Here is a 20,061-nt window from a genome sequence, read left to right as displayed (position 1 = left end):
TGTAGGTACTGAACGCTGGCTAAAGCCAAAGATAAGTTCAGTCAGAATTTTTGCAAGGGACCTTACAATATTCATAAAAGGCGTGTTAATGCACTTGTTGCTGTTAGCAGTAGTTTTTCTTATATTGAAATTGAAGCAATGAGTTAATATGTGTAGAAGTTATACTTGACAACCGGAATAAATGAATAACTGGTTACTTTTACTAACTCAATGACTCAGATGATATTTATTACTGAAAGGTACAATGAAAACTTGTCTCATTTCAAATAGTTAACCCACTCACATACTTATAGTTGATTGTGACTTCAATTTAATCTCTGTATGTTAGCAAAAATTCATGTCTAAAGTTGGTCGTAGATACAAAACACCATCTGAGGTTGTGCTGAATTCTTAAATTATTTTGAGGAATTAGTTCAGTAGCCCACAAATGTGTGTATGAGCTGTGTTTGCATGAGTGTGTATGTGTGTGTATGTTGTTTAATTTTGACGAAGGCATTGTTGGCCGAGAGCTAATTGTGTGACAGTTTCTTTGTTGTGCCTTTCTGTGACTCAGGATCTCTACTATATGGTGAATAACAACTATCCTTTTCATTATACTGTTACATTCCATCATGTATTTTCCATTGTTGAAGTAATCTGTTTATTATTTCAAAAGTAATCACCATAACTGTTGATGCATTTATCCCACTGTGAGACAACACATTTGATGCCTTCATGAAAAAATGTTTGCAGCTGCCCATGGAACCATGATTGTACCCAGGTGTGCACATTTTTGTTTCACTGGGAAGCCCTTAAACATCCTCCATACAATCCTGCCTAGGTTCAATCCTGGTTCTGTAGGCAACTGTAAACATTTTTGCATGAAGGTACTGAACATCTCGTCTCACAGTGGGACAAATGTATTAGCAGTTAAGGTGCTTACTTTTGAAATAATAAACTGTTTATTTACTTTTTTTCCATTGTGTCATTTTCCTATGGCTGCCTCTTGTAGAGAGTGATGTTTTCAAAATTTCAGTGTCACTGTCTTGCGATCCAAATCTGTCTGTTTGGAAAAATGTATAGTTTTCCCAGAATAGTGCATTAGTTTATGAGATATTCAGTTAGAAAATTGGAGTTTCCAGAAAATTCCTGGCAGGCTTTTGTAGATCCAAGTGGTTGCCAATACATCTGTGTCATAAAACAGAGCTATCATTTGTACCAATTCAGTCATTTATTTATTCATTCAACCTTTGACTGCTGTTTGGAGCAGTATTTATATCAATGTATATTTACAGTTTACAGTTACAGGGTAAATTACAATTATAACATTTATATTATTGTACAGTAGACACACATATACACATATGGATAAATAACTAACAGAAACCTTTATTACTAATTTAAATTACAAGATAGGAGTAACCAATTTCACTTTTTGCGCAATGCTTGATTGTTGATCCAAAAAAAAAGTGGCATTTGTACTTTTCACTGACACAGTATATGCAGTACATCTGCCGCCTGGAATTCTTCTGGGCTGTTGACCACATGGTCAGTATATAAAATTGTCTGAAGTTTTGGCCACTTGCAATAGTGACCAAAACATTGGACAGTTTTATATATTGGCATTGTGATCAACAGCCCAGAAGAAATTTATTGACAGTGACAATGCAAGCCTACACTTACATAAAGCAGGGATGTTAATGTAAAAAACTTCTATTTGTTTCAGACTGCACAAACACTGATTGATGCTGGAGCTAACATAACTGCAAGTGATATAAATGGCCAGAAAATCATACATAGGGCATCTCAGTTTGGGAACACCACAGCCATTGATTATCTCATGGAAATTTGGCCCTTAGTATGGGGCTGTGACAACCATGGAAACACTGTTCTACACTTCGGCACAAAAAGTAGTAACAATAGGCTGAGGATTATAGAGCATATCCTGTCAATGAAGCTGGCATCTGTAGATGAGAGAAATGCAGAAGGACAGACAGCTCTTGCAATGCTTGTGGAGCAAGGTTTAAATTGGAAATCTGTACAGCATGAAGTAGAGATGTTGCTGGCAGAAGGAGCAAATCCCACTGTCAAGGACAACAAAGGGAAAACTCCTTTACACATCGCATCCTGTGTTGGTGATGTAAAGGTACAGTAATTTCTAAGAGTTATCATTGTAAGTGTCAATTTATGGAATGAAAATTAATTTCTGTAACAGCAACAGTTAAATGAACAAGATTTGCATTCTGAGACATGGATTCTAGGTCTCACTAACATTCTTATCAAAGATTTTGTTAACTTCATTGGTATATCAAGAGCCAGCAGTGTCCTGCCTTACTTCTGTGTGTGATGCTATCCAGTATAATGAGTGACCTGTGTATTGCCCGAATGACTGAGGTCTTCCCTGATTTTGTAAATATACCTGGTATATGCACAGAGCTTCTCATAATACATCAGTATCTCCTCTATTAATCTTCTTGAGTGTATGCATTTCATATGGCCATAGAAGCTTAACTGTTGTTTTGTATGACATCCCTCGGGGCTTCACTGCATTGGTACACCTCCATATTGCTCTTGAACTTCCACTCACTTTCATGATTCCTCCTAAGCCGTAATACCTTTATGAGAAACTGGCGTTCTCTGAGCTCCAGTATTCTACTACAGCCCACTGTACTAATAGCCCAATAACTGTGCTGCAGTGATTGATTTTGGCATTTCTGCTACCATGTCTTGTATTATACAGTCCAGTGATAGTCCTATATGCTATTTCCAGTTTAAAAATACCATTGGTTGTCTGTTTTTCTGAGATGTTAAAAAAAATGATTTCACCAAAGTACTGAAATTTTGAAAACTTCACTTAGTCTATGTATTAACTCTCTATCCACTAGTACATAGTAATGGTTTTTATTTAATTATTATTCTACCTATTTACAGACAACTGTGTTTTGACTTTGGCCTATCTTCCAAGATGAAAAATGTTCTTTACTTTCTAAAATTTATCAATACATACTGGAAGAACATCCACTAAATAAGTATAAAATATAACTAACTTTTGTAGTTGTAAATAATTACAAATCATTTTGGATTGCTTCCACTTTGTAAAAAGAAGTAATTTACACATATAAAATACACTTCCTTCTACCTATATATACAGTCCATACAGTGAACACATGTTAGTGTAAAACAATTAATGTCTAGTGCCTACACACCTAATTTCTCAGTCAGCTGGTAAAATATTCAGCTGTACAGATTCACTTTGCAGTAAACTTGATCTACACCTATATACATGATATAGGAAAGCTTATAGCTGTTTTAATTGCATAAAGTTTTATGTGCTTACAGAAAATGTCATACAGAACTATTATATATTTTTCTCCTGCATGTAGTCATGGGAGTGGACCACAGACATGGACTGCTAAAATCTTCAAAGGTTTATTAGGTACGATGGCATGCTAACTCACACTTAAAACACTCATTTGTTGGTTTAGCATTTTGACAGATTAAGCATGTGCTTAAGATCTGCTGCACGTTCTCCTCGTATCTGGAAAATAGCAGAATCTACATCTACATCTATACTCCACAAGCCACCTGACGGTGTGTGGCGGAGGGTACTTTGAGTACCTCTATCAGTTCTCCCTTCTATTCCAGTCTCGTATTGTTCGTGGAAAGAAAGATTGTTGGTATGCCTCTGTGTGGGCTCTAATCTCTCTGATTTTATCCTCATGGTCTCTCCGCAAGATATACGTAGGAGGGAGCAATATACTGCTTGACTCCTTGGTGAAGGTATGTTCTTGAAACTTCAACAAAAGCCCGTACCAAGCTACTGAGCGTCTCTCCTGCAGAGTCTTCCACTGGAGTTAATCTATCATCTCCGTAACGCTTTCACAATTACTAAATGATCCTGTAATGAAGTGTGCTGCTCCCTGTTGGATCTTCTCTATCTCTTCTATCAACCCTATCTGGTACGAATCCCACACTGGTAAGCAATATTCAAGCAGTGGGCGAACAAGTGTACTGTAACCTACTACCTTTGTTTTCGGATTGCATCTGCTTTACCAACGATCAACTTTTTATGATCATTCCATTTTAAATCACTCCTAATGCATACTCCCAGACAATTTATGGAATTAACTGCTTCCAGTTGCTGACCTGCTATATTGTAGCTAAATGATAAAGGACCTTTCTTTCTATGTATTTGCAGCACATTACACTTGTCTACATTGAGATTCAACTGCCATTCCCTGCACCATGCATCAATTCATTGCAGATCCTCCTGCAATTCAGTACAATTTTCCACTGTTACAACCTCTTGATATACTACAGCATCATCCGCAAAAAGCCTCAGTGAACTTCTGATGTTATCCACAAGGTCATTTATGTATATCGTGAATAGCAACAGTCCTACGACACTCCCCTGTGGCACACCTAAAATCACACTTACTTCAGAAGACTTCTCTCCATTGAGAATGACATGCTGCATTCTGTTATCTAGGAACTCTTCAATCCAATCACACAATTGGTCTGATAGTCCATATGCTCTTACTTTGTTCATTAAATGACTGTGGGGAATTATATCGAATGCCTTGTGGAAGTCAAGAAACACGGCATCTATCTGGGAACCTGTGTCTATGGCCCTCTGAGTCTTGTGGATGAATAGTGCGAGCTGGGCTGGGTTTCACACAATCATCTTTTTCGAAACCCATCCTGATTCCTACAGAGTAGATTTTTAGTCTCCAGAAAAGTCATTATACTCGAACGTAATAAGTGTTCCAAAATTCTACAACTGATCGACGTTAGAGATTTAGGTCTACAGTTCTGCACATCTGTTCAATGTCCCTTCTTGAAAATGAGGATGACCTGTGCCCTTTTCCAATCCTTTGGAACACTATGCTCTTCTAGACACCGCTGCAAGAAGGGGGGCAAGTTCCTTCACATACTCTGTGTAAAATCGAACTGGTATCGCATCAGGTCCAGCGGCCTTTCCTCTTTTGAGCGATTTTAATTGTTTTTCTATCCCTCTGTCATCTATTTCGATATCTACCATTTTGTCATTTGTGCGACAATCTAGAGAAGGAACTACAGTGCAGTCTTCCTCTGTGAAACAGCGTTGGAAAAAGACATTTAGTATTTCAGCCTTTAGTCTGTCATCCTCTGTTTCAGTACCATTTTGGTCACGGAGTGTCTGGACATTTTGTATTGATCCACGTACCGCTTTGACATAAGACCAAAATTTCTTAGGATTTTCTGCCAAGTCAATACATAGAACTTTACTTTAAAATTCATTGAACGCCTCTTGCATAGCCCTCCTCACACAAAATTTGGTTTCACATAATTTTTGTTTATGTGCAAGACTGGCTATGTTTATGTTTACTGTGAAGTTCCCTTTGCTTCCATAGCAGTTTTCTTACTTCGTTGTAGAACCACGGTGGCTCTTTTCCATCTCTTACGATCTTGCTTGGCACATACTCATCTAATGCATATTTTACGATGGTTTTGAACTTTGTCCACTGATCCTCAACACTATCTGTACCTGAGACAAAACTTTTCTGTTGAGCCATCAAGTACTCTGAAATCTGCTTTTTGTCGCTTTTGCTAAATAGAAAAATCTTCCTAGCTTTCTTAATATTTGTATTTATGGCTGAAATCTTTGATGCAGTAACCGCTTTATGATCACCGATTCCCTGTTCTGCGTTAACTGTTTCAAATAGTTCGGATCTGTTTGTCACCAGAAGGTCTAATATGTTACCGCCACGAGTCGTTTCTCTGTTTCACTGCTCAAGGTAGTTTTGAGATAATGCACTTAAAAAAATTTCACTGGATTCTTTGTCCCTACGACCAGTTATAAACGTTTGAGTCTCCCAGTCTATATCCGGCAAATTAAAATCTCTACCCAGAACTATAACATGGTCGGGAAATCTACTCAAAATATTTTCCAAATTTTCCTTCAGGTGCTCTGCCACAACAGCTGCCAAGCCAGGGGGCCTATAGAGACAACCAATTACCATGTTTGAGCCTGCTTTAACCATGACCTTCACCCAAATTATTTCACATTTCAGATCTCCAACAATTTCCTTCGATACTATTGCACTTTTTATCACTATAAACATGCCTCCCCCTTCACTGTCCAGCCTGTCTCTGTGGAATACATTCCAATCTGAGTTTAGAATTTCATTACTGTTTACATTTGGTTTCAGCCAACTTTTTGTCCCTTGTACTATGTGGGCATTGTGACCATTTATTAATGAGAGCAGTTCTGGGACCTTTCTATAGATGCTCCTGCGGTTTACTATTACCACATTAATATTGTTATTCCCTGTTGCGTTTTGCCTACTGGTACCTTGTCGTGTCTCAGGAGGCGTCTTGTCGGGCCTAGGGAGGGAATTCTCTAACCTAAAAAACCCACATGTGCACTCCACACGTACTCCGCTACTCTTGTAGCCGCTTCCTGTGTGTAGTGCACGCCTGACCTATTCAGGGGAACCCTACATTTCTCCACCCAATAGCGGAGGTCGAGAAATTTGCACCCCAGATCTCCGCAGAATTGTCTGAGCCTCTGGATAAGCCTTCCACTCGGCTCCAAACCAGAGGACCGCGATCGGTTCTGGGAACGATACTACAAATAGCTCAGATTCCAGTCCACGAATGAGGCTTTCTGCCTTCACCAACTCCGCCAACCACCTATATGATCTGAGGATGACCTCTGAACCCAGACGGCAGGAGTCATTGGTGCCGACATGAGCAACAATTTGCAGTCGGGTGCATCCAGTGCAATGAGTTAATTTTATTTGCATAGTTTATAACACTGTAGTGTCCCCATGCATATCTATATCATATCATTTTGCTTTGACTCAGATGGAATGCACATGCACTAGTGATCAGATTCAGGATCACAGTAGTAAAATAATACATCAGTGCAAACCACATAAAGCTCTGTAAGCTTTTCTGAAGGGTTGGTTGTCTGTAGCTGTTTAACTGTATTACACATCAGAATTGCATCCTGTAGTTTTTCCAGATTCTTGAATATATCAAGATAATACTTTCTAAGTCACACATCTTTCATTAATAAAACTCTTAAGTCCCAAGACTGGTCATTGCAGTCCAGCACATCTTGTAATCCGTCCGATAACTAAGACTGTGCATCTGTTACCACACTGTTTTCACATCAATCTTGAAGTCACACACTTGGAGGGCCAGTGGTAATATGCATGCAACAGCTTGCAGCTTAATAGAAAAACCCCTCAGGGTCCTCACGTACATGTGTGGCTAGCATGGGACCCCAAGTTATTGCAGCACAGTTCTCAGCCATTCTAAGTAGAATTTTGTGATCTACACAGTCAAGTGCTTTAGACAGATCACAAAAGACTTCAACTGGTGACATTTTATTGTCTATGGATTTGAGAAGTTGGTTAACAAATGAGAAAAATGGACTGTTCAGTTGAAATACCATTTTGGAATCCAAATTGGTTTTTATCTAGGATATTGTGTTTATTAAGATGATATTGGCTGATATATGGAAACCTCAGCTTTAACACCTGTTTTGAAAAGTGGTTTGACAACTGCATAATTGGCTCTATTAAGGATGGTTCCTTGGTTTAGAAACCCATGAAATATGTGACAGAGAACTTTAAGAACAAATTTATAGCAGTGCTCCAGTACTTTAATTGTTATATTGTCCATACCATTGCAATCATCAAACTGAACTGTTTCTGTTATTGTTGTATTAGTGTGTGTGTGTGTGTGTGTGTGTGTGTGTGTGTGTGTGTGTGTGTGTGTGTGGAAGGATTCATCTGAAAGGTAATGAAATTTTCAGTCTTTTTGTGTGCCTGTTTTATGACTCGTTACCTCTACCATCTGGTGTCTGGCGAGTTGTTACCTTACTCCTAATTTACTGTCTGTCTACTTACATTTTCTCCTTCCACTTAGCAATAGCAAATGTTTCCTTCTGCAATTCACTTGTCTTGAGGAAACAGCCTACAAGTTCCACAGGTGTATACAAATGTATTCTCCTACACGATAATTACTTCTTGTCTTTAGTGAATGGCTAACTTGTTCAGATGGACCCTACAAATCTTCACTTGATAGTTAAGATCTGAAAATCTGTATCCAAAATCTTTGCAGGAATGCCTAAGTCTCTGGTTTAAGCCCTCCACTTGGTTCCAAACCAGAGCACTGCAGTGGTGGCCCGAAACAGAAGAGAAAGAAGTTTTTTGGCTGGGGCTCTGAGGGTCCTCAGTCTCACAAATCAGGTGATCCTGCAGCGTGATTTGAATGCCAGTGCATGTTTTCTAATGACATTTCAATCTATTCCTGTGTGATCTGGTTGATTGTTGTCACATACAAAAAGGTGATGAACAAAAAGGCAGCTTCCTTTTAAAATTTAAATAATAAAAAGTTCTCAAGTTTTGGGACTGTGGTAGCTTGTACATCTCCTCCCATGTCTCTGAAACAATTCCCCATGGTTTAATTTAACAGTCCAAATCTTGAATAAAATTGTTACTCTCTGTGCAGTGACTACAGTTGATGGAACAGGACTGTGATGGCATCAGCATTATGAAGATAGCTGAAGTGGGTTTAAGAGACAATTTTAATGAGTACATGTAACTGAAACACTCATATTACATCCATTAGAGCATAATGTAAAAATAATACAGTAAATACATGTTTACAGGTCAGTTTTAAAATTAATAAAAGGTGGGAGTGACTGATTTCTAGAGTTATTAGAGTAGGTAAGAGACCAGCCATGATTAGTAATAGAACAGGTTAATGACAATGGAATTGGTATGATTCTCCATAATCAATAGAATAGGTGCTGTGTCATGTTGAGATGCGTCCTCATCAGACTGTGGTCAGTTTTGTTAAAATGACATGGGTACACATTGGCCAGCATCCTTATGGGAACAGGATAACCACCAGGGTGGCACTAATTTGTTTCCAACCTGATGAGAAGGCAGGTCAAAGTCATGTAACAGAATTCTGAAACAGAACAGTTATTTTAACTGTAATCAGGAAGAACTGAAGCACTGTAAATAAAATTTATTCTGATTTCATCAGCATCACCAATTACATCCTCTAAGCAATTTTATAACTATTTAACTGACCAAAGAAAAGCTGCAAAACTGAAAATGTATTAATGTGCGGAAGGCAATGAGTCAGCTACTTCATAAGTCCTTCTGAGCATCAACCAGAATGACTTATGAAAATAAATAGATGTAACTAACAAAACTATAAAACTACTCAACTGAGAAACATGATACTTCTCATTGCATGAATGTGACATACAAACAAATAACAACCTTTAGAACGAACATCTGAAGGTTGATCCCCCCAATCCAATAATATATTATCACAATAACAAGGTAGTCAAATCAGACTTAAAGTGAATAATAAACAGGTTGTAGAAATATCTGGTGACAATAAAACATCAAACCCTAGCTGGGTTTACAAAATTACAGTTCATGACAGTAGAAAAATAAAAGTTGTCATTAACGTTTGCAGTTCATCTCAGTACAATCCACTGGTAATAGGTCAAAGCACATGATCAGCTAGAGTGGCTGTACACAGTCTACTACATAACTCATATGTGAAACAGTAGTATACCATCATGCTCAGTATCAGAACAGTAAGTAGAGTGTAAGTCACTTTGAGAACAGTTACGTTAAGTAAAATATCATATTGGTAGAAGTAAAATATCGTTTTGGTAGAATGCTGCAATATGGGCAGCAGCTTGATCTAGTTTGATTTGTTGCTGCTCCTGTACCATCAAGTACTCCGAGGACTTGTTAGTATCTGGAACAACTTGTGAGACAGAATGTGTACTGAGATATAACTTAAATTCTGGAATGAATAACAAGAACAGTTTGATAGTGGGTTTCAGAGTTTCCTTCCAGTGTGTGGTAAACTGAAATCCAAGTCCTAGGATATTACAATGGGATGCTTTGAAATAGAAGTCTGCTATTATTCAGCCGGCCGGGGTGGCCAAGCGGTTCTAGGCGCTACAGTCTGGAACCACGCGACCGCTACGGTTGCAGGTTCGAATCCTGCCTCGGGCATGGATGTGTGTGATGTCCTTAGGTTAGTTAGGTTTAAGTAGTTCTAAGTTCTATGGGACTGATGACCTCAGAAGTTAAGTCCCATAGTGCTCAGAGCCATTTGAACCATTTTTTTGCTATTATTCAGTTATACTCACTTAGTGTATACTCTTTTCAACATATATGTGAATGATCAACCAGTTGCACCAGGGACTAGGAGCTTTGCTTACGTGGACAATCTTGCAATAGATGTGAAGGGTCAGAACTTTAACGACATAGAAATTAGCCTTACGAATGCCCTCAACGGTCTAATGCCATACTACGAAGCAAACTGCCTATGCCCGAACGCAGCAAAAACAGTATCCTGCCTATTCCATCTTCGAAACCGAGATGCCAAACATACCCTAAACAGCACATGGAACAACCAACAGATCGCGTTCAGCAGCACTCCTTTTTATTTAGGCATCACCCTTGATCGCACACTTACTTACAGACATCATGTAGACAAGGTCAAGGGTAAACTATCAACAAGAAACAACCTCCTGAGTAAGTTCAAATCCACAAAATGGGGTGCCGACCAACATACTTTACGTACGTCGGCACTTGCACTCTGCTATTTGGTTGCTGAATACACTGCCCCAGCTTGGGAAAGATCAGCGCATGCGAAACGAGTGGATCCTCTGCTGAACGATGCCTGTCGCATAATCACGGGATGCCTAAGACCCGCCCTGGTTAGCCAACTTTATTTGCTTAGTGGCATAGCTCCACCCAACATCAGATGAGCTGTAGCAAGCAAAGCAGAGCGCCTCAAACAGCTGCGCGACCAGCACCATCCTCTCTTCGGACAAAACCCTCCACACACACGTCTAAAATCAAGACGGAGTTTCCTCACCTCAGTTCAACCGCTCGAAACCTGAAAACATAAGGCCAGATTGTCAAAATGGCAAGCAACACTGCCTATGGGAGACCAGGCACCTCTAATCTCACCCAACGAACAATTGGCCTCTGGAAATGAACTAAAATGTCCATTATGGAGAACCCTCAACCGCCTACGAACTGGGGTGGGCAGATGCAACGTAAACATGTGTAAATGGGGATACCGAGATGGGATGGACACATGCCAGTGCGGACAGACCCAAACAATGGACCACCTCCTGGAATGCAGCAACATGGGGGAAGTGTGCAGGAAAGAAGATCTGGCAAATGCTACGGCAGTGGCAGTTAAATGTGCTGAATTTTGGCAGGACGTGATATGATATATATATACTATGTTTGTCTTTATATTGTAATGTGACTCCCCATTTTGGGTTTGTTTTATTTGTACATATGTGTATTGTATTTGTATTTGTGTGTATATGTAATATGTGGGTTGTCTATGGCTTGGACACGATTAAATAAATAAATAAGTGTATACTGTGAAATTACAGGTTGGAACACACAAGTGAAACCAGAATGGGGTATAAGATAGCCTATATATAGCTAATTCTTATGCCATAGAGCATAATTTGCATTAATTTGACTGTCACCCAGGGGCATGGCAGTTGTTTAGCTTCTGCTAATAACAGAGAAATTTCACAAAGAGAAGTGTTGCGGTATAAATTTAAATCAGTACAAATGTAGTTTGAATTGCTCCATCAATTTGGTAATCATGAATCAATGTTATGTAATACAGCTGTAATACAATGGTATAAAACTAGAAGTGAGGGTATATACTATTTGAAGAGGAGGGTTTAGATGTGTTGAGATATTTGTAAGAGTATGAAGCAAGGGAGGAATTAAAAGTGAACTGAGTTTTGTAGGCCAGTCTCTATGGCCCAACATTAATATACACACTTGGTGTGAACAGAGTTAAGGTTGTAAAACATGGTCTGTAGTGCATGGGATATTGTTAAAGTTGCAGCTATGTTACTAAGTTGTTTTTGAATAGCATCCATAAGTTGATTTATTATGTTGTGAAGGAGTTCATTATGAGAGTGCAACAGGATGGGGGCTTCTCAAATTTGTTGTGTATGGGACAATAAACTGTCTTTAATATATTCCAAGAAGGAACTGAGTCTATAAAAAATGTTGAATTGTATCACTCATATGTAAGTAAACATGCTGAAATGTGACACCAATTTCTGCTTGGAGACCAGTCACGTGGAGTGGTCCCAGTTTGTGCCTGTTTAACAGTGGTTGAACAATAGGATGAGAGGAATCTTATTTTTGCAGATTTCTTCAAAAGAACACAGTAGCCTCCTCCATGATGAAACTTGTGATCTGCACTTTGGTAATGCAAGTTTTCAAATTTTGTAGAACTTTAACATAACTTTTCCATACCACACAGTTGTGAACACATCAGAAAACAAGAGTGGTGCACAGCAAAGAAAAGGTGTCAGCTGTGTGACTGGCACTGTTTGACAAAAGTCAGGTGTCCGTGACAGACAGAACATTGCTCGTGGAAAGCAGCCCAAAGTGGGAGAAGTTCTCTCCATGCAGTGATAATATCAAACCAACATTCTTAAAAACCTATAAGGGACAGAAGTAAATTTACAACAAGCAATGACACATATGCAACACTTAAGGAAACTTTCCAGCTAATTGGGGCCTGATAAGGTGAGAACTGACAACAGAATCATGTCTGGCTAAACAGTTGTGCGACAGGAAACATCGGGACTGTGTCCATCTAAGACTTACGATGAGATCTGTTCTTGATGATCAGACTGTAAATTTTACACAGAGACAGAACATAAATTATAGTGACTGGAACGCTTCAATTGCTATGTAATAGTTTTATTGGGTATTGGCTTTTCTGCTGAATGATTCTTTCTGAGTTTAGCTGTATCCACTATAGTAGATAGCATTTCATTACCTTTGTATTTCATTAGGCAATAAAAATAATCTTCTGATTTCAGAGCTGTATTCGACATTGGCAAGTGACATGAAATGCAATTTCTGGAATGGTTCATTGGCATGGCATGTAAATTTCTTGGTTCTCCCATGTTTCACAGCAGTTTGCTGTTTCTCACAGGAAAAATATTGGTGTTGCTCCCCCTTGTTCCGTAAATACTGACTAAGGTAGTGAGGAGTCCTAAGCACACACCCATAATGGGAGCAGTGGTTGTACTTAGCACTGTCCTGCTGTGTGAACTGAAGTATGATGCCAATGGTTATGGGGCGAGGAAGGGTGGAGATTAGTGTTGGTTTGGTGGTGTCTTCCCCCTCTTGTGAATCTTGTCTCTCCAGCGAAGCAGTGTCTACATTATCATTTGCTAGATTTTGCAGAACCCACACTGGTTGCAAGCATTTGAAACAACGTGTTAAGTGTTATACGAAATTATACAAGAAAGTAATTACTGCAGCAAAAAAGTTAAATAATGATTCATATATCAGTAGAAATAATGACAACAAAAAAATGAAATCAGTTTGGAAAGTGATCAATAGTAACTTAGGAAGAAGCAAAGTAAGAAACAACGTTGTTATTAAAACTGAGGACAAAACCATAAATGATCCATTACACATTACCAATATATTCAACTGTCATTTTACAAGTGTAGTTCAAAACCTCATACAAACCCAAAGTAGTACAGACATCAGTCATAACATCACATTGAATCCCAAAACTATGTTTTTGTATCCTGTAACAGTACATGAGGTAGAGAATGCCATCAGCAAACCTGTGGCACCGATGGCATTCCAGACAAAATCATTAAACACAGCAGATATATTACTCCTCTTCTTGTAGATATCATTAATGCATCTTTCAGTACTGGCACTTTCCCTAGAAAGCTGAAACAATCAATTATAAAACCATTATGCAAAAATGGGGATCGTTATGATGTAAAAAACTACAGGCCTTTATCAATGTTATCTTGTTTTTCAAAAATTATAGAAAAAGTAATGTATGGAAAACTCTCTACTTTCCTAAAAAAAGTGGAATATTGGTCAATGAACAAAATGGCTTTCGAAAGAATAGATCAATTGAAACAGCTATATACAACTTTCTAAGACTTGTCCTAAATTCCATTGATAATAATGAAGTAAATTGTGGGGTCTTTTTAGATTTATCAAAGGCCTTTGACGTTATTGATCATAAACTACTGCTCGAAAAACTTAGTTGCTATGGAGTCCATGGCACTGCTCATGCATGGTTTAATTCATACTTATCTGGCAGATGCCAGAAAGTAGAAATGGTTCATGATGGAAAGTCATACTTTTCTGGTTATAAGGAAGTTAGTTATGGGGTGCCCCTAGGTTCGGTGTTGGGACCCCTGTTGTTCTTGATCTTTATAAATGACTTGCCAAACTATTTAACACAAGCTGATTGTGTACTTTTTGCTGATGATACAAGTCTCTTTATTAAAGCTCAGAATGAGACTGACCTTAACAGGAAAATTGAAACAACAACAGTTGAAGCAATTAAATGGTTCAGGGACAACAGTTGGTTTGTGAATGAGAAAAAAACATTATGGATGAATTACAGACATGTTTCAAATAATGTGAAGCCCAATATAACTGTGAAGCTATGCCAACAGAATATACTACAAACGCCAAATACAAAATTCTTAGGAATTTGGTTAGATGAGCATCTAAAGTGGGACAAGCATATAGATGTGCTTAATAAAAAATTATGTAAATGTTGCTATGTATTTAGAATGCTCAAAAATTGCTGCAGTGATCAAACAGTATTGTGTACATATTATGCATTTATGCATAGTCTTTTGCGATATGGTGTCATATTTTGGGGCAATTCAAGTCAGGCAAAACACTCTTTTATTATTCAAAAATGAGCGATAAGGATCATAAAATGAGCTGCACCTAGAGATCCATGTAGGGAATTATTCAAGGAATATAAAATCATGACTCTTCCATCCATTTACATCTATGAAAGTCTCACCCCCAGTTTTCTTCTTTAAACAGTGAGTTCCATGACTATACAACAAGACAGAGTAATGACTTTCACAGAGAAGTGCATAAGAAAGCCCAGTACAACAAGAGTGCAATATACCACCTGAAAATTCTCTATAGTGCTCTTCCCTTAAAAATTATAAGGATTCAGAAGCTGAGCAGTTTTAAAAGTGAACTCAAAAGAATGTTAATTAGTAATAGTTTTTGCAGTGTTAGTGAATACATGAATTCTTCAGAAAGATAGCGTGCCTGCACCTATCTTATAAGTCACACATATACAAACTTGTGTCGTGGGGTAGACTCCTTTATGTACACACAAAAATTAATATATTTGTCAATATAGAGTGTTATAATCATTGTTTCTTGTTGCTGTCCATTATACACAGAATATATGTAACTTATTTGTGTCCTATATTGTTACAAATTTATATCATGTAAGCTATAATTGTTTTTGCCTATATATTTAATTCAGTTTGTTCACTGATATTTTTTACGTAATATGTTGTTATTCATATTTTTTTCTGTGTGTAACATATGACAAATCCCATATCATTGTACATGATGAAATGGGTGCTCAATAAATCAAATCGAATCAAATCAAATAGCAATGAGAACATGGAAGTCATCCCATGTAGTATGTCAAAAGTCTGCTCTCATCACTTAAGAACTGAATGGAGTCCTGTACAAGGAGTTTGGAGAGCGGTACGGATTGTATCATCCCAGAGCATCATGTATTTGCAGTCTTCCATGATTTTCTAAATACATGTTGTTTGCCATGTGGTTGTAGAGGTGGTATGTGCATACATCCAATGTGCTGTTTAAACTACCTGACCAAACATGGCAGCTCTGTGGTTTTGTTAATAAAGCAGGAGCTATGAATTCTGCTGGCAGTGTGGGACTTATATTGTGCAAGATTTCTGCTAAAGATGCCTTTAAGTCTAACACCTAGAAGTACCCATGGCAATGCTTCTGTTCATTGTTCTTTATGTCACATGAGTGCAGCCTTAACAGTATGGTGCAAATGCACTATGAGTCCATTGTCCTGTGGGTGGTAAACCATCACTGAAAAGTGCAGTTTGCATAGTTATGGAACCAGCTAAGATTTAAGCTTGTGGCCTCTGCCCATTGAAACTGATATCCAGAACAACAAAACCATGATATCCAAATTTGTTGAAATGTTTTTGCCACAGTTTTGGCTGTTATATAAAGAAAGTACTGCATCTACCAAAGGAGTAACACAATCTGTTGCTGAGAGTATGTTGCGAAAGCTTTCCAACGCAGGTAGGGGTTCCATGAGGTTGAGATGTATGTGGTGCAGATGACATTTGCTATTGTATAGCTGCCACATGTGGGAGATGCATGACTACTGGCTTTACTATGCCAACAGTTGATGCAAACTTGTGCCCATACTTTGAATCTGCCTTTTGTGTAGGCCAGACAAATGGTTCTGTAACTGACTTTGTGGACAATTGTACTGCAGACTGAGACATGTTGTGCAGGTTATCAAAAACTGTTCTGTGAAACTTCTGCACAACATTTAATCATAACCTGTTGTGTGAGATGTTGCCCCATAATTGTGCATCAGTTCTGGGAATCATCATACACTCCAGTTTCAGGCAGGTTACTTGCTGTTTGAAGAGTGACAGTTTTTGTTATTGACAACTATCCCAAATTATTCCAAAGCCTTGAAAATTTGTTGTAGGTGATTTTTATGTTCTTTGGGAGATTATGAGGATATGAGGATGTCATCCAAATAGAAAAAACAAAGAGGACATCTATAGAGAACTATCAGTAAAACACTGACAAGTCTGTGCATCATTTTTCAATCCAGAGGGCATAAAAAGAAACTCATATAGTCAAACAGTGTAATTACTGCAATTTTATGTCTCTTCTAGAGACAATTGGATCTGCAAATTTGCTTTCTAGCAGTCCAATGCACTAAATGCAGAGGCACCTTCTAAGTGTGTGCAAAATCTGGTATGTTTCATATTGGGTATCAGTCAGAAACTGTGAGTGAATTAAGGGCTCAGTAATCCCCTAGCATGAACCATCCTTTTTCAGCATTAAATGAGTCAGTGAAGCCCACAGGCTCTGATTGCAGCAAGTCATTAATAGCAGCCTTAATGACACATAACTTGTCTCAAGCTAGCTGGTGAGCCATGCGTACTATTTATTCTATAAACTATGTCATCTTTGACATCTCTTTTTACAAGGAGCATTTGTCATGGCCAGAGCACTGGTTACACTGGGACCGTGGTTTTATGAACTGACATTAGCTTTACTACCTACATTAATGTGTAAGTATCCTCACAAGGTGCACATGCATGGCACTGAGACAAACAGTGATTTTACTTCACATATGTTTTTGTACACAGTGAACTGCATCCTTGTATGCTTGTTGCACATGCTCCTTGCATTCATTGTCAATATCATTTTAGTAACATTTCGTCTAAACATATCAATGGCTTGTCATTTCTGGAGGTTCAGTAAAGTTTTCCACCAGCCTCTGAAGATTTTCCCCATCCATCAGTTTAACTATCTGTTTTCTAGCATCTTCTAATTCTTTTCTCCTGTTGGCAACTGAGATTTTAATTCTTGATTTCATTCATTCCACGCTCATGACTTCATATTTATTGTTGACAGAGACCAGTTTCAGCATTAAGTTGCAGTAAGATTCATTGATTGTTTAGTTAATGTTGTACTATGTTTTAGAAACTGTCAATCACTCTTGTGAATGCATAGGCAGACTGCCTCTTATGCCTGGCACTCACTCTTCTTGCTAGTGTAGTAAAGTACACCATTGATTAGGTTGGGAGAGAGGTGGTACTGTCTTTAAGAACCAGAAATGGCTCATTTGCATCAGCAATAGTGAAATGTCAAGTGAAAGGTTCACATGGGCCAAGGTACACTGTGCAAGTGATTGTTGCATATAGTTTCATGTGCATGCCATCTGTGGCTCACAGCTTAAGGATGGAATCTGAAATCTCTATTTTAGATGTTGTTTTGGGGAGGTTGTTCACTTCAGAATCCATGTTGACAAGGAAATACTAGTTCAATGTCTTGTCTGGGAAATACAAGCTGCACTTGTTCCAAGTAGGTTGAGTTAAACTTTCTTGGTTAACCCATCCGTAGTGAAGGTGCCTTTCTTATGTACCACGAACCATCCACCTATCATGGGTGGTTGCATGGTGCAGAACATTTGTGTGCTTAGTACCCAAAACATGTGTGAAACCAACACTGAAGTGTGTTTTCTGCATCATGGATAGAACATCAACCCACATTGACTGTGTGTCTGCCATGCACAGCTTACAGTGTTCCATTTACCAGTTATTTTGTTGCTCTCAGTTTTGAAGAATCTTGAATTCTCATATCTCAATTAACTAATGTACTGAGAACTGATAAGCAAAAAGAGAAATTTAAATAATGTAAACTGGTCATGAAATAAGATTTACTGATGATTTACATCAACGTATTTTCGCTATATTATGATTTGTTACCAGTGTTAGTTTCACAAGTCACAGTATACACAGGTAAAAGGAAGCACATTTCCTTCTTTGTAATCCCAGAAGGAAGGAGCATCACCCAATGACTAAACAATCTCACAGATATGATTAAACTCCACAGTGGCAGAATAATTGTATCATGACAGAAGTATGATTTGTATTAGTTAGTCTGAGTATTATGGTCACATAATTCATAACACTGTCTTGTTAATATTGCTAGTGGAATATTAGTTCCCTGAAGACACAGGTTTGCAGTTTCACATGAAAGGATCAAGACACATGGTGTTACACAGGTTCATACTCTTTATAAAAGTACTTGTTACGATATAGACATCAGTTTTATGATCTCTGGGCACAGACTGCAGACATTGGGGTGGGGCAGGTGTAAGAACATGATGTGAATTCTGAAATTACATACCGCTTTGAAATTTGGCTAGGTAAGATTTTTCTATTTTGCATGGACACTAAACTTTACTATCGTTTGGTTTGTGTAAAATGTTTCCAATTAGTAATCCACATCAGTACACAGAACATTATTATTACACATTTTTTGATTCCCCTATTTGCAAGTATAGTATCCATATTGAAACAAATCTTTTATGATTCTAAATTATTTGGTATCTTAATTACTGACTGAGTTAAGTTAGTTAGTTAGTTAGTTACATGTTCTTTGGATCATAATGATTTGGAATGACTCATTTTACATTTACATTCACGTTGCAAATTTTTACACACAGTTAAATACTGAACATTTCTAAGTCATATATGTATAGGAAACACTTTCTCAGTTTGTTATCAAATTTTATTTTGCTATCTGTCAGACATTTTATGTCACTGGGTAAGTGATCAAAAATTTTTGTTGCAGCATTGTGCACCCCTTTTTGTGCTAAAGACAACCTTAATGTGGAGTAATGAATGTTATTTTTCCTTCTGGTATTGTAGTTATGTACCTCATTGTTGCTTTCAAACTGTAGTTGATTATTTACGACAAACTTCATGAGGGAATAAATATACTGTGAAGCAGTAGTCAGAATGCCCAACTCCTTAAACAGATGTCTACAAGATGATCATGGGTGAGCACCACATACTACTCTTACAGCACATTTTCATTCAATGAAGACTTCCTTTCTTAAAAATGAGTTACCCCGTATATAAATATGCGTAATATGCCAGCGTACTGAGCTATCTCTCTCCCCAAGATGTGCAATGATTCTAAGTGCAAATGTGGCTGAACTAAGTTGTTTTAGGAGTTCCAAAACGTGTTTTTTCCAATTTAAATTCTCATCAATATGCACCCTTAAAAATTTTGAAATTTCCACCCCATTTATTATTTCCTCATCATGTCTTACAATTATCATTGGAGCAGTACCTCTAAGAACTGAATCTGTTGTGCGTATTTAAAATTGAGGATAAGATCTTTGCCACTTCTTCTTCTTTCTGTACATATGCTTGGATTGATTACAGTACTTGTGCCATGTGCAAAAAGAACTAGTTCTGCTTGTTGTATACAAGATGGAACATCATTTACAATAATGGACTGAAGACTGAACTTTGGGGAATGTGATTTCTCTTCAGTCAGAATTATATCCCTGGACTATATTGCTTCAATTGCTAAGTACAACTTTCTGCATTCTTTTGATTAAATATGACATTATCCATTGGTGGGC

At 37.9% G+C, this 20,061-nt stretch overlaps 1 protein-coding gene across 1 annotated transcript in view; it reads left to right on the top strand.

The window, feature by feature from the left end:
- Positions 1 to 1,479: 1,479 nt before the first annotated feature.
- Positions 1,480 to 20,061, top strand: part of LOC126229626 (putative ankyrin repeat protein RF_0381) — a 58,312-nt gene continuing 39,730 nt past the window's right edge. Inside the window, exons 1-2 of the mRNA XM_049942369.1 lie at positions 1,480 to 1,527; positions 1,706 to 2,125. Of these exons, the coding sequence (XP_049798326.1) occupies positions 1,480 to 1,527; positions 1,706 to 2,125 (468 nt within the window). The remainder of the gene's footprint in view (positions 1,528 to 1,705; positions 2,126 to 20,061) is intronic.

The sequence above is a fragment of the Schistocerca nitens genome, unplaced genomic scaffold (assembly GCF_023898315.1).
Source record: "Schistocerca nitens isolate TAMUIC-IGC-003100 unplaced genomic scaffold, iqSchNite1.1 HiC_scaffold_376, whole genome shotgun sequence".
NCBI lineage: Eukaryota > Metazoa > Arthropoda > Insecta > Orthoptera > Acrididae > Schistocerca > Schistocerca nitens.
The sequence above is the reverse complement of the archived record's forward strand: the minus strand, read 5'-3'. Positions and strand labels throughout refer to the sequence as shown.